This window comes from Crinia signifera, chromosome 12 (assembly GCF_055691185.1).
Source record: "Crinia signifera chromosome 12, ASM5569118v1, whole genome shotgun sequence".
Lineage (NCBI taxonomy): Eukaryota > Metazoa > Chordata > Amphibia > Anura > Myobatrachidae > Crinia > Crinia signifera.
In genome coordinates, this window is record NC_139228.1 from 13228849 (window position 1) to 13244601 (window position 15753).

Below are 15753 nucleotides of genomic sequence, written 5' to 3' on the forward strand. Positions count from 1 at the left end.
TGACGCAGCACTGCCGGGCGCGCAGTAACGTGATCTGGGTCATCCGGGCCGCAGGGAGGCGCTGCACGTCACATCGGCGGAGACAAAAGCGCGAAGGTGTCGTTCTACTCTCAGCCGGCGACACTCCCCCTTTCTGTTCCTTCTCGCGGGGTGGGCGGGTGCAAAGAAGATGGCGGAGAGCGGCGCTGACGGTGCGGCCTCCAGCACCCCCGTGCCGGCACCGGGAAAGGCCTCATTCGGGTCACAGTGAAGACGCCAAAGGACAAGGAGGAGATCGTGATCGCGGAGACGGCGTGTGTGCGGGAGGTGAGAGCGGGGGAATGACTCGGGCGGGCTCCTCAGGTGCTGCGGGTTCAGTGATTGGGGAGGGGGCTGTTGCCAATGTGTTTGTAACCCCCTTCTCTCCGCATCCTCGCCAGTGTATTAGAACCCCTCCCCCCTTACACACAAACACCAGTGACCAGAGGGCAGTGTGTTAGGAACCCCCCACACCTTAGGGAGGCCGCCCCCCCCCCCCAAACACACGCCCGCGCTAGGGGGTGGCAAAATGCACACCAGGGGCTAGTGGGTGCCAGTGTATTAGTGCTCCCCCTACACACGCACACCAGGCGCCAGTGTACTAGTAGCCCCCCTCACACGACAGGGTTCAGTGCAGTGTGCCAGTTTTAGCCCCCCCCCCCCCCCCCCCCCAAACACCTTAGGGTGCCAGTGTAATGGAACCCCTCACACACACCAGGGGCTAGTGGGTGCCAGTGTATTAGTGCTCCCCCTACACACGCACACCAGGCGCCAGTGTACTAGCAGCCCCCCTCACACGACATGGTTCAGTGCAGTGTGCCAATTTTAGCCCCCCCAAACACCTTAGGGTGCCAGTGTAATGGAACCCCTCACACACCCCAGGGGCTAGGGTGCCTCCCCCCCCCCCCCTCGGGAAACCAGTGCACTGGAACCCCCACATAAACATACAGGCGTAGACACACCAGGGGGCAGCATGCCAGTGTATTAGGAACCTCCCACACCAGGGGACAGGGTGCCATTGTGCCCAGGTATCGGTGTTCCGTAGTATTAGGACAGCCACCTAACTGTCCAGCTGCTGTTCCTCTGACTAGATCATAAGGTGCCCACACACGGTGATATGTGCTCCATGTACTACATCAATCGCATCTACTGTACATAAAGCATGCAATATGCTACAGCTGCGTCCATTTTGTATTTGATGCACACTGCTGTGCCCACTTTTGGAAGCAAAAACTATGAATAAGTAGCTTAAAATTATTAGAATGTACAATTCAACTATTAAATTCTAACACTGTTTAAAATGATGTAAATGTTAAACCTTTAAATGTATAAGGGTTGCCCATCTCATGTGGACTGGAGCAGCATTCCGGAGGGGAAGAGGTCCCATGACAGAATGAGTGATCTTGTCCTGCCTAGGGTACACTGAGCGCTGCCTGTATAGGAGAACAGGCGTGTGGACATTGGCCGCATGACTCAGGCAGGGACTAGACAGTATTTGCTTATTCATCTCCTCTCCTAGGACATATGTTGGACCCAGTCAAGTGATGATGTAAATATTTCATGTTATAAGACATGGCATTTGATGAGACACTTGGGACATGGAGTCTGTTCCCCTTTCCTGATATCCTCGCACCTGATTTGTATTCTTTTTACAGATTGTAGGACAGCCTATTGTTGAATTCCCCTTCTGTATAATGCACTTGGCTGGGAGGTCATTCCACCCAACCACTGCCCTTTTATGATGATGAAATGTCCTGTAACCTGCTGCTGTCTAGTTGCTGTGCTTGTCTATCAGATCTGCCTGTTAATTCTCTGTGGGTCCCCGCCAATGTCTTATCCATCCTTGGTCTATGGATTCCTCACCTTAAGCTATCTAGGATTAGGCTGGGGCTCCCCATTGCTTTGCTACATGTGCATCTTAATTGCAGACCCATAGTGCATGTTCCTCCTCAGCAAACTGTGATCTACAGCTCTGTTCTGGCTTAAGAAACCCAAGTATGATTTTAGCATTAAAAGGTCACAAACTTGACGTCCTCTGATCTGCCTAGAGCTTCACTGGTATGTGGTCCCTGGGTCGACACCTGGAAATGGTTGACATACATATGTCGGCATTGACAGAAAGACGACCATAGCTTAAGATCAAAACGGTGATGGTTGACCCAAGTTTTTCACGTTGTTTTTTCTTTAGACCAACTTGGTTCGAACTTTACTATTTAAATGAGCATAGTGAGCCTGAAGCATGGTGAGCGCACACGCGCTACTTATACGTGTCTATGTCGACAGACACCAAAATCTTAGTGGTTGCCCTAGACATTGTCGACCTGCTATACCGTATTCAACATGGCTACCCAGTTATAGGTCCATACACACTATGCGATTATGTCCAGCGTGTATGGACAGTGATGGCCGCTGTTATCGCTGGGGGGAAAGCCGCTTTCCCCCTGCCCGATGCTCTCAGCGGGAGGCTTTGCATAGTGCAGCGCTATGTAAAGCCGCTCATCTACTGGTAGTTCCAGCAGATAAGCGGCTTTCCTGGTGATGATGCGGGAGCGCGCAGCAGCACTCACCGCCGGGCCATACACACTGTGCGGCTTTGAGCTGTAAGTAAACTTGCGACTTTCAGCTCAGTCGCCCAGTGTGTATGGGCCTTATGTCCTCTGCGAGCACAACATCTTCCTCTTACTACCAGTAGTAATATCACCAGTATAGAGATTAAGGATGTGCGTTGCTCAGTTTGGGTGCGAACAACTGCAGGAGCGTGCATCTACTTGCTGGCTTCCGTGGCGCAGTTTAGACGCCCAAAGCAGTACTTAAGAACAGGCTTAGTTGCTTTTTGCGGCTAAACCCGGTACTTCCCTACCGGAGGGGGGGACAATTGAATTACTCTGATGGATGCCATTTAGGTGCCCCCAAAACAATTGATTCACCTTCTTAAAGTGACTTGTAAGGCAGGAGCAGGGCTGTAATGCAGAGAGGCTTCCCTCTGGCAGTTTTTTGGGTTTGATATTATTCATGTACCCCATGATAGAGAATCTGTTTGAAATGTGTAACCGGGACCAAAAGCTGCTAGTTTAGGGGGCAGAGCAGGGCCGGTCTGTAAATGAGGTCCCGGGAAGTGAGAAGATAATACCCCTTTCACACTGGCATACCTGGGAATGTACCCTTTCACACTGGCCAGCTGACCCGGAATAAAGTCAGGCGGGTGGCGTTATGTAAATGCTTGGCTGGGGCAGCGCTGGGAGGTTCACACTGACCGCATCCCGTGTCGCTTCTGGGTTCTACCCAGGCCAGGGACTTGGGTAGAGATACTGGAATGCTGAACACGGGATATTCGTCCAAGACCATTTCACACTGAGCTAAATCCTAGGTTGATGCGCGTTCATGTGCAAAAACCCGGGATATTTTTGCAAGTGTGAAAGGGGTATTGGTTACAACAATTTCCCTCAGAGGGATATGGAATATGTGTGGTCTGGAGATCTTCATAGCCTGCAATGCTGCCTGTGTATTACTTCATTCTCTTCTTGCCGGTGACTGAGAGACGTCCCCTTGCTACAGCTGTATTCGGTTTAGGACTATCTGGAGATCTGTAGCAATATTTTTTTTCTTCCCCCCGACAACAGATGAAATATGGTCCATTGCTGACACATTGTTGCTATCCCACCATCTATAATTTTTTTTTTTTTTTTTTTTTTTGGGGGGGGGGGGGGGGGGGGAAGCAGCAGTGTCTTGCTGAAGTTGTGAAACGTGTGCTCTCCCGCTGGGAGTTCATTAATTAGTCTCTTGCCAATTGCTGGATGGTTTTTTTGAAGTGACGCAAGAGTTTCTCTTAGTGTTTACCAATATACAATCTATGCTCTTCATGCTCTGTGTCCTACTGACCTCAACGAGACACAAGGTATTTCATGCTGCTTTCAGACCGCAAACCCTGCTTTAGACCAGGTATTTAAAATGGGTTAGAGGAAGTTTACCCCCTTCACACCGCATCTAAATACCTGTCTAAGCAGGTTTGCGGTGTGAGAGTGATCGTGAAACCGGCTCCTGCTCACCTGTGGCCGGTACAGGCTCCAGGGGGTCCTCCCGCAAAGCTGATTAATTTATTGGGGGGAGGCAGGGGGACAGGACTCGTGCGCCGTCCTGCACTGGCCCCAGCAGCACAGAGTATATCAGGAGATGAGGGACGTGTCAGTGAGGACAGGGCTGCATGTGACAGGGGCTGTGACATCATGTGAAGAGGAGAATGTAGGAATGCAGACCGTTAAAGCAGGGTGCCCCTGCAGCACAGAGTATATGGTGAGGACAGGACTACATGTGATGAGTAGTGTCTAATATAATTGGGAATTGATGGCGCTGCAGGCTGTTATATACTAGAAGGAGCAGGGTCCCTCAGCAGCACAGATCAGTGGTTTTCAGTCTGGTTGAACCAATGTAAAGTTTAGTTAAGCTTGGCTTCTATATGACACACGTTATATATCCAAACATTTTTACATCTCCTGTATGTAACTAAACTGCTCCAGGTAGAAACATCCCAAATGACACTAGCCCCCAGTACTAGACCATCTACTACCACTGTCTGACAACAGTAGTCTCGGTCAGAGGTTCCCAAAATGCAGGCCTCAAGGCACCCAACAGTCCAGGATTAAAGTATATCCATGCTTTTCAACAGGTAACTTAATTTATTTGCAGTTTCTTATATAGTGCAGCAGATTCCGTTACAGTGTTCTTATATAGTGCAGCAGTTCCGTTGCGCTTCACATATTAGACAGTGATAAGAACTAACTGGGTAACAACAGACAGACTTGGATGTAGGAGAGCCCTGCTGCAAGCTTACAATCTATAGGGGCATAGGGAGTAATTTAGTACCGCCATCAATTTGATTTAACAATCTGTGCTGAGCCATAGAGATACCTAATACCTGGACTGTTGGGTGCCTTGAGGTCTGCTGTTAGGAACCTTTGGTCTAGAGCACAACTTCATGTATCCTGTTTGAGGGGTGTTCCGTGCCCCTGATGGGGAGTGATGGACGGTGAAAAGTGCTGACAGCTCGCCATCAGTATGCAACTCCCTCCCTTAACTCGCAGTTTCCACCTCAGCTGTTCTCTGAGGTGAGGCGGCAAAGGCAAGTGTAGCCATTACAAGGGTGAGGCTCAGTACAAAATGCTGCGGACTTGCGTCAAACCTCGCCTGTTTAAGGGAATCCTCACTGTTACATAGGAGACTGCAAGCCGCATTCTGATCATATAGGAAAAATAAATGACTCGTTTATAGAAAGCCGGGATTTGTTATGTGGTCAAAGGTTCCTTTGCAATCTGGCTTCCCTGTCCTAAAATTGTGAGGAATTGTATGTTGGATCCCACTGTGTTGACAGTTAGGTGTAATCAGGAATATTTGGGCCGTGTGTGTGTATTTTCATGACTATTTGCTTTTTATTTTTCAATGCAGTTTAAGGAGGAGATTTCCAGGCGGTTTAAAGCCAAAAAGGATCAGCTGGTACTGATCTTTGCCGGAAAGATTTTGAAAGACGGCGACACGCTGAACCAGCACGGCATCAAAGACGGACTCACTGTACATCTAGTGATCAAAACGGCACAGAAGTGAGTTGTGAAAATCTTACACAAGTGTGACTCCACGTGAAGTACCCAGACCACCGCGGGGCAGGGGCATTGGGGTTCTGGCCTGATTGACAGTGTATAGATCTCGTGACACATTCCGGGACTGTCCCAGCTCATTCAGGGGGGTGCTCGCTGCAGCAACCATGTATCCAGACCTGTCATTGTGTGACTGAGGTTTATATAGTCAGTCCGTGTGCCGTAGGCTAGAACCCAGTGCGTGCTGTCACACCGGCAGCCAGGGAGTGACCCCCCCCCCCCTATTCTGTGCTGTGTATTATACCTGCCCCCACACTCCAGAGTAATACACATTAGATGGAAAGGCAGGGACAGATTGGTATATATGGGGCACAGCTATGTACATTTGTAGACCGATCACAAGCTTGGCAGAAGTAAGGGCAGGCTCTTTCAGCAGGCTACGGGAACTAGGATCTGAAGGGTGCCCCTGAATCGCATAATTAGGGGTGACTCTGAGAGAGACAGCAGGTGTTTACCTTCTTCTAGGCCACCACCACACGTTGACCTGAGGTTCTAGAAAGGTGTTATCAGTGTGGGGCTGATGGTGGTCAGTAAGCTGAAGCTCTGCCTAGGGTGCTGCACCAGTCTGAGCATGATCCTGCAGGACATGGGGTGCTGCGTGTTCATTAATACTCATGGTTGGCCGGATGACGGTCGTGTATATAATGTGATTGTAGAACCTTCTCTATGGCTGTGATAGTGAATGATATGTGTGTGTGTGTCGCTTCTTATTTCAATGATGAACTTAATACAGAACCCCAGATGTGTTAATGACCTGGTAATGGTGGTTGCTTTCAGGTCACAGGACCCATCAGCCTTGTCCCCCTCAGCAGCTGCTACTGCTGCCGCCGTTGCAGCATCTACCGCCTCCATTGCCTCCTCTTCGCCTACAGGAAACTCCTCGCCTCCACAGCCCAGCTCCTCGGGCACCACAACACCAGACAGCTCTGCGGGGACCACGCGGGGGAGTACAGGGAATGGCACAGCCCCTCCAGAGGGCACGGCTTCTACCAACATCCTGTGTAAGTACCAGCCTGTGACTGTACGGCGGGCGTGCCCAGATAGATCTGTGGTATTGATGTGTGCTGTTTCCTCCAGCTGGCTTCGGAGGTCTGTCTGGGCTGGGTAATCTGGGCATGGGCTCTGCCAACTTCATGGAACTTCAGCAGCAGATGCAGCGCCAGCTCATGTCCAACCCAGAGATGCTGTCCCAGATCATGGAGAACCCGCTGGTGCAGAACATGATGTCCAACCCGGACCTGATGAGGCAGATGATCATGGCTAACCCCCAGATGCAGCAGCTGATGGAGAGGAACCCAGAGATTAGCCACATGCTGAACAACCCCGAGCTCATGAGGCAGGTCTGTGATCTACTGTCTGTCCTGTGCGTGCTCTGCTTATTGTCTAGTACAGCGGGAGGGGTTAGCACCTATAGTTACTGTAAGGGTTCCCATACACGTGAGATGGTATGGATCCATTGAAGTGCGATAAATCGCATGCATAACCCGACTTGTTGCACTGGCCTGCCGGTCGAATGTCGCGTTGATAGATATGTGCTGCGCATAGCCTTGATCACATGGTTTTTAACCACATGTGATTGCTTGCAATGCGATCTGTCAGCAAGGGTGGACAGCAGGAGGGTTGGTGGAGCGGACGGTGGCGGCCCTCTGGCTGAGAGCTCTCAGCCAATCAGCAGCTGCCTGGTAGTGAGGCCTCTGGCTGAGTTTTTTTTTTTTTTTTTTTTTTTTTTTTTTTTTTTTTATTTGCTGCCAGCTCTCCTGTCTGCTCCACTACACTGATGGAACAGACCTCTTTCAGTGCCCAATGTGGCATGCGACATGGCATGCAGGGGGAAAAAAGCCAGATACTTGTGTATTATCAGGGCGCCCATTACATAGTTTACGTAGTGCTGTATTGAGAATACCAATACAGCACTATGCTGACTACGTAAGTGGCTCTGGAGCCCTAAAAATACACAATGCTTAATATCCCCACTATCCCTGTCATACCCCCAGTATCCACGTCGGTGTGGAGTTGATTTTATAAAGTGTAGCGAGCGGCAATGGATACACGTCCCCTCGAGGGGACACTTAATAAAATCAACTCAGCGCCGACGTGGATAGTGGGGGTAAAATGGCTGGTCTATGCTTAACCTCCTCCGGCCCAGGCACCGCGGCGATCCCCGGCAGTCGCCTTCAGTCCCCCTGCTCAGACACTCGCCACGGACGCTGTACGCAATTAGCGTAGTGCCACTGGGGGAGCAGGGAAACCAGGTGATGCGCTGCCAGCGGCACTACGCTGAATTACGTACAACGTCCGCTGCAAGTGCCGGAGCAGGGTGTGGATCACGGGTATCGATGCGGTGACCAGGCCGGAGGAGGGTAAGTATAAACCACACCATCCTGCTGCCTCCTGTATTCTCACGGTGCCACAACTTGGCAAAGCCTATGTTGAAACCGTAGCTGGGCACCCTTATAATACACAAGTACCAAAAGCACTTCAGATGTGATCAAACCGCATTGCGATGTCTCATTTGATCACACGCATGTAAGGTGTATGAGATGGGCACCATTAGGGGCACTGCTACATGCAGGCATGGTGGCTTAGCGCCTCCTAGACACTGTAAGGGCGCTACTTTTTTTTTTTTGTGATATTACTTTTTTAGAATACGGTTTGTTCTTGCGTCTCCATGTCAGAGGGAGAATTGTGTTTCTAGCATGGTGACGTTACATTAATTGATGATAACAAAAACAGTTGACCTTTTGACCCTGTTTACAGTCTATCTAGTCCAAGCATGGCCACACCATGTCCCTCCAGGTGTTATGAAACTACACATCCCAGCATGCCTTTTCGTAGTTTTAGCAATCCCTAATGGCAAAACTGTGCCAAGGCATGATGGGACTTGTAGTATCAGAACAGCTGGCGTGCCACAGTTTGGACATTTCTGGTCTAATTATCCACATCCCTCTTGACCAATACCATGTACCAGTTTCCACTTGGAGAGGGACAGAAGTCTTACAATACAAAACCTTAAATGTTTCAGACAATGGAGCTGGCCCGTAACCCAGCCATGATGCAGGAAATGATGAGGAACCAGGATCGGGCCCTCAGTAACTTGGAAAGCATCCCTGGGGGATACAACGCCTTACGCCGGATGTACACCGATATCCAGGAACCCATGTTCAGTGCAGCCAGAGAGCAGGTAACAGCTGGGTGTTCTTCTGCCTTCTCACCAGCAGAGGGCAGTTATGTACAAGTCTAATTCATTCTAACCAACACTCCTATTGGAATATGGTGTATGTAAGCACATGAGGCATTTATTATTTATGGTAATTACTAGTCAGCAGGCAGCTAATTAGGCTTAATAAAAACATTATCCAACAATGAAAACAGTAAACTATACATGCTACAATGAGGAGAGATGTGTGTTCTGTCTGGGCTGTAGTATGAGCATTTCAGCAAAGCTATGATGGCATCTGGCTAATTCTGACATTACCCGACTTAGATTTGGCTGCAAATGATGATAAAATAACATGAGGGGGAAATGGGCAGTTCCGCATCGCTAGTGTGGGGTAGGGGGGCGCCTGTGCACGCATGGTAACCTCTCCCGCATCGCTAGTGTGGGGTAGGAGGCACCTGTGCGCGCACGGTAACCGCTCCCGCATCGCTAATGTGGGGTAGGAGGCACCTGTGCGCGCACGGTAACCGCTCCCGCATCGCTAGTGTGGGGTAGGGGGCGTCTGTGCGCGCGGTAACCTCTCCCGCATCACTAGTGTGGGGTAGGAGGCGCCTGTGCGCGCACGGTAACCGCTCCCGCATCGCTAGTGTGGGGTAGGAGGCACCTGTGCGCGCACGGTAACCTCTCCCGCATCGCTAGTGTGGGGTAGGGGGTGCCTGTGTGCGCACGGTAACCGCTCCCGCATCGCTAATGTGGGGTAGGAGGGCGCCTGTGTGCGCGGTAACCTCTCCCGCATCACTAGTGTGGGGTAGGAGGCGCCTGTGCTCGCACGGTAACCGCTCCCGCATCGCTAGTGTGGGGTAGGGGGTGCCTGTGTGCGCACGATAACCTCTCCCGCATCGCTAGTGTGGGGTAGGGGGGCGCCTGTGTGCGCACGGTAAGCTCTCCCGCATCGCTAGTGTGGGGTAGGGGGCGCCTGTGCGCGCACGGTAACCGCTCCTGCAGATGGTATCAGTAACTGCTGTACTCCCATCCCTCAGGTCTGCACACTGTACATGCTGGTCTATTCCTACCATGGTCCACAAAGCACACCAGCAATTCAGGTTCTAAATATATCAATGCTTGAGCACAGATGACGTACTACCTCCAGTTATGTTGAGCCATCTGTGCTGAACCACGAATATCCGCAAAACGTCTGTGTGATGTGACTACTGTGGTTAGGGAACTCCTACTCTTACCTCCTGTGTATATCTGCTGGTGAAGAATGGTCAGTAATTTGGAGTGTTGGCAGTTACTAGGGCTTTGCTTGTGTGGATTTTGTATGTTCTCGCTGGTGCCATACTGTCAGTGACTAAGTGCTCTTTGTACAGCACTCCAACGTACGCCTGTGACTTGTCCCATTTGTATTCTCTAACCCCCACTTTCTGCTTTCCATAGTTTGGGAGTAACCCATTTTCCTCAGCTGGCGGCTCTGAGGGTTCAGCCTCGCAGCCTTTGCGCACAGAGAACCGTGAACCCCTTCCGAACCCTTGGAATCCTTCATCTCCATCCGCCCCAGGGCAGACACCCACCAGCGAGGGGAACAATGGCTCTACCACCAGTCAGACTGCTCCAACTGTGTCAAACCCATTCGGGATCAATGCTGCCAGCCTTGGAACAGGTACGAGCTCTCTTTAGGGGATGATAGGCCCTGTAAAGGGACAGGCTAGTTCTGATTGGACAGTTAGAATATACGCTTAATCTGGCCAGTTCTGCTGACCTAATATTTTGAAGGGAACAGCCTCGCAGATAAGTGAGGTGGATCTAAATTGCGCTTTTTATTTAATATAATATCTATGTATACCGTAGGAATCAATGATCCCTGTACAAGCTTCAGACTCTTTTTAAGCTCAACGAGGAATACGCTCAGGTCTGAAAGCAACTTCCTGCTAGTATCTGACACTTGCTGACACCTGCAACATTGGTTCTCCTGATGCCAGTTGAGTGCACTGCCGGGTCCTAAAGGGAACCACGGTTCTGTTTCTTTAAGGGGGAGAAGAATAAGGGCCTAGACTTCTTGCAGGTGTCACCAAGTGCAGCCTGAGGACTTGTCCATGGACGCGTCTATCCATGCATTGTGCCCTCTGCGGATTTACAATCTCCTGTTCCTCCAATGTCAGATGCTGACGTCTGTTATCCGCTTTTCCCAGGCCTGTACAGCAACCCGGAGATGCAGGGTCTACTGCAGCAGATCTCCGAGAACCCCCAGCTAATGCAGAGCATGATCTCGGCCCCTTACATGCGCAGTATGATGCAGTCGCTCTCCCAGAATCCAGACTTCGCCGCCCAGGTGGGTTTCTGCTCGTGTCTGCTCAAAGAAAAACCCATGGAACTCATGTCGACCTTTTGACTTTCGACCTAATGCTTGTCAACATCTTCCAACTTTGTTCAGCTTAACTATGGCTACCTTCAGTGGTCAATGTAATGCAGCTGACTCCTACCTGTATCTAATGGTCTCACCCAACACTTGTAGCTAAGTCCAGGAATGCTAACACTGAGAGCTGCAGTATGACCTGTTGGCTGGGGCTGCCGGGCTCTGTTGGCTGGGGCTGCCGGGCTCTGTTGGCTGGGGCTGCCGGGCTCTGTTGGCTGGGGCTGCCGGGCTCTGTTGGCTGGGGCTGCCGGGCTCTGTTGGCTGGGGCTGCCGGGCTCTGTTGGCTGGGGCTGCCGGGCTCTGTTGGCCTGGGGCTGCCAAGCTTTGTTGGCCTGGGGCTGCCGGGCTCTGTTGGCTGAAGTGTTAGTAGATACTGCACCATATTCTGGAGTAGGTTTTATGGCCAAGTGGTAATATTTGTGTATAGCCAGAGTAGCTGCCTACGATGTACTTGCTTTATAAGGGTCCCCTCTGTGTACATTGGGATGGTATATAACATTAGCCTGTTCTCCCTTTCCAGATGATGGGTAACATTCCAATCTTTGCCGGTAACCCCCAGTTACAGGAGCAGCTGCGGCACCAGCTGCCGGTCTTTCTCCAGCAGGTAAGGACGCGCACATGGAGCAGCCCAGCTACTAAGCGGTGGCCAATGTGACTATTGCACCTGTTATTTGGCTGCTTTATCACCTCACCACGCTGATCTAGTAATCAGTTCCCTATACTTTCACATTGATAACATTCATTTGGTTCCCTCGGTGCACTCGCATTGTTTCCAGGTGTCCTGTGATGTCAGGCATATTTAATATCTCCCCCCACCCACCCACCCCTGTGTTAATGTATGTGTATAGAGTGGGGGATCCCCAATACCACCAGACCTTTTCTCTGCAGAGCTCTGGTTTCAGGTTCTGATGCTGTGAGAACAACTGGTCAGTCTGTAATAAAGTATTTTTATGATGTCTCTAACAGTATAGAGAAATACAAAATGAATATTAAATGATCAGTAAAATACTACACGGGCACCTGCCATATGCCGTGGAACAGCGAGGGGAACATATACCATTGTGCCTTGCCTGACTCTGATCCCTTTGTGTCCACATTATTGTAACGACTGGCGACAGCCCGTCCTTTCTCATTCCCAATAACCTTGTAATGATTTACAGATGCAGAATCCCGAGTCGCTCTCCGTAATGACCAATCCCCGAGCCATGCAGGCCCTGCTTCAGATCCAGCAAGGCCTTCAGACGCTCCAGACAGAAGCTCCCGGGCTGATATCCAGGTGAGAACCGTCCCTGGCTCTGTGGTGATCTGCAGTCTAGGTTCAGTGGCTGATTGCGTAAGTGTGTGAGAAGAGCGACCAAGCCCCCCCCCCCCCCCCTATTGTGTTCATCAAACGCCAAGAGCTTAATGAATATTCATCTATGTAACGCTAACGTCATTAATACGGCTCTGCGTGCTTCATGAGGAAGATAACGTCCTAATTGGGTGGATAAGCAGCTTAGCTCCTGTACTGTAGATGGAAATAGCTGTAAGTGCAGCATAGTGTACAGATGTGAGGAACTTGCAGATGTGCCATTTAACTACTGAACCTTTTAATAGGAAAGCGTTTCGTTATGAGCCATGGAGATGAAATGTTAGTGTCTCCCCTGTTATAGATGTAGCTCCTCCCTCTGGCGGCACTGGGTCCATGATCCGCCCAGGGTGCTTTTTGCCCTTGCACTAGATTATACATATGGGAGTGGGTGAGCGTTTTGGGTCACTAGAGAACCATATGTCCGTCCTATAACACTGACTTTCCTTTCCAGCCTCGGTTCCTTTGGTATTCCTGGGATGCCCCCTGCACCCAGTGGAAGCACAGCCCCTGAAACCCCCTCCCCTGCCACACCGACTAGTGCCTCTCCAACAGGGGACAGCAGCAGTCCTCAGCAACAGATGATGCAGCAGATGATCCAGCTCCTTGCAGGAGGGAGCTCTCCGGTATGTTTGGTGTACTTCTGTTTCTTACCCACTAGAGGGAGCACTGTCCACTTGTGGGCTCTCATGTAGAGCAGTGGTTCTCCACCTCAGTGCCTCAAGGAACCCTAAGGCCGGTTTCACACACTCCGGCTCCCTCCCAGCCGTGCCGCACACATTAGTTGTGAATGGACACTATTGTGTCCATTCAAATGGAACGGCCACGGTCCGGCCGCCCGGTTGCAGCCGGATCCTGCCACTGGAAGGGGCGGCTGCCGGGCTGTGGCCATCCCTTCCATGATAAACTAGTGTGTGCGGCACGGCTCCCTGGCCATGCGGGATTTCGCCGTCCGGCAGGAGCCGGAGTGTGTGAAACCGGCCTAACCGTGCATGTTTTCCAGGTCACCCGACAGATTCACTCCTTGTTCACTGATGTCTTCCAGATCCACAGGTGGAGCTAATTATTTCACCTGTGATTCTGTGTGCAGACCTACAAAGTGTGCAGTGTGTGGGGTCCTGAGGACTGAGGCTGAGAACTACTTATCTAGAGCAGTGGTTCTCAAACTCTGTCCTCAGGTGGTCTACTCACAGAATCAAGTGAAATAATTGGCTTAATCGGTGAATAATGAATGCACGTCGGGTGATCTGGAAAATAAACTGTGCGGTCCTGAGGTTGAGAACCACTGTTTTAGTGACGTAAGCTCTGTCCCTGCTTTGGCTGTGCCTGGCCATCTATCACCTGTAAGACTTCCAGGATGAGATTCTGTTACTGATAAGTCTTACACTTTCTGTGTACAGGGGCTGACTCCTGAAACTCGTTTCCAGTCCCAGTTGGACCAGTTAAATGCGATGGGATTTATCAACCGCGAAGCCAACCTACAAGCCCTGATCGCAACAGGCGGAGACATCAATGCTGCCATCGAGAGACTGTTGGGCTCGCAGCCCTCCTAATAACTGCTGCCAGAAATCACAGGAATACGCAAGCCCTGGCCCTACCATCTCGGTCCACGTATATGCCTCTACTGCAAAGCATCATGGGAAGGCACTGCGGTCTGCTGACATGTTTAACACCTTTTGCACTGGATAACTCCGGACTAACCATGACGCAATGCGGTGTGGGCTCCTACATACATTCATCATCTCCCTTGCATCCTGCAGGGTGCGAGCCGTCTGTCTCTTAATTTCAGCTCTCTCGGCACCGCTTTAACCTGGTGGCGGCAGCCGCCTGCCGCTATCCCACAGGACAGCCCGTAAAGCCAGCTAATAGCGCCGATTGCTCATAACTATTTAACTCACTAATCTACAGATGACCTTGCTCAGCGGATAATGTGCAGATACTCAAACGTGTAGGATTTTATTTTTTATTTTAAGTTTAACCCTCCCCCATTGCCCTAACTACGTGGAGTCTTATTTTCATTTAGATTTGATTTTAACAATAAACAAAAATGTTTTATTTTTCCTGAACTTACGCACATTGGTCAGACTATGCCTGTGTCCTTCCTGGTGAAGCTCGGTGAAACGCGTAGGTGTGGTCTCTGGGACCGGTAATCTGTCAACCACTCTAAAACGTGTCCTCTAGTCTTGTTAATGGGAGCGGTTTGCGTGTGTTCTGGAATGCTCTGTGTGCAAGATCATGGTTACTAAAACCATCTTCTGAAACTGGTGTCTGTCTGTCTCTGGGAGATGGGATAGTGGTCATATCATCCGTTATAACAAACTCCTGTTTGAGTGGACTTTTCATAGAATGGGCCGTGTCTACCTCTGCACCATGTGAAAGTTTAGTGACGGCTTCTGCTCTCTTCCTGTAATGCTAGAGGTAGCTGGGGCTTTGCTGGGGACAGGTGCTTGATATAAATCATAAGTACGCTCATGTCTACTGTATTTATAGGACGCTAAAGAGGTTATAATGGTAATCTGAGGGAGCTAAGAGCTCGCTGGTATCTGGGTGCTGTCCCATGGTTACAGCTATACACTGAGGTTCTCCCACCACTAGGGGGTTTGGGCTGATTTCTGTTTCCATGGTTGCCTGTTGCAGAGGACTGCGTACACTGAGGAGATTGCAAGAAAGAAACAACACAAGTTGGGAACCAGTTGCTTTTATTTATATAAATCATAAATGTCTATAAATACCAGCAAAATAGTTACACACACAAATTACTAAACTAGTCATACCTACAGCAGACAAGTAATGAGGAAATGTTAACGTGTGTCCTATTACATGCCAAAAATAATAGATTTATATATTAAGCTGTACATGAATGTGGATTGGTCACTGGGGACCTACTGCTTCCGACATACTGTGCATGGTGTGCGGTGGTGAATGCTGGGTTGGAGCTCAGGTGCTGGATCTGTTCTAGCCAGTGCTTTCCTAGGCTGAATACTAGCTAATCCTTCTGCTGGTGTCTGCTACATGTGATACGTTGGTCTAGTTAGAAGGTTACAAGGCTTTTGACACAACAGCTTACTTTATTGTTGCATTTTTTTTTTTTTTTTTTTTTAATGCAAGGTCCTAGAAGCATTTTAGTGATCTGAAAGCGATAGCAACAGGAACACATCCGCCAGTAGGTCTC

At 50.2% G+C, this 15753-nt stretch overlaps 1 protein-coding gene across 1 annotated transcript; it reads left to right on the forward strand.

The window, feature by feature from the left end:
- Window positions 1-111: 111 nt before the first annotated feature.
- On the forward strand, window positions 112-14651 carry UBQLN4 (ubiquilin 4). Its single transcript, XM_083167121.1, is given in 12 exon segments — window positions 112-221; window positions 224-306; window positions 5458-5609; window positions 6441-6664; window positions 6741-7003; window positions 8686-8844; window positions 10258-10480; window positions 11010-11149; window positions 11754-11837; window positions 12394-12509; window positions 13036-13207; window positions 13982-14651. Coding segments are annotated over 12 exon segments (1821 nt in total). The 5' UTR covers window positions 112-169; the 3' UTR covers window positions 14135-14651.
- Window positions 14652-15753: the final 1102 nt, after the last annotated feature.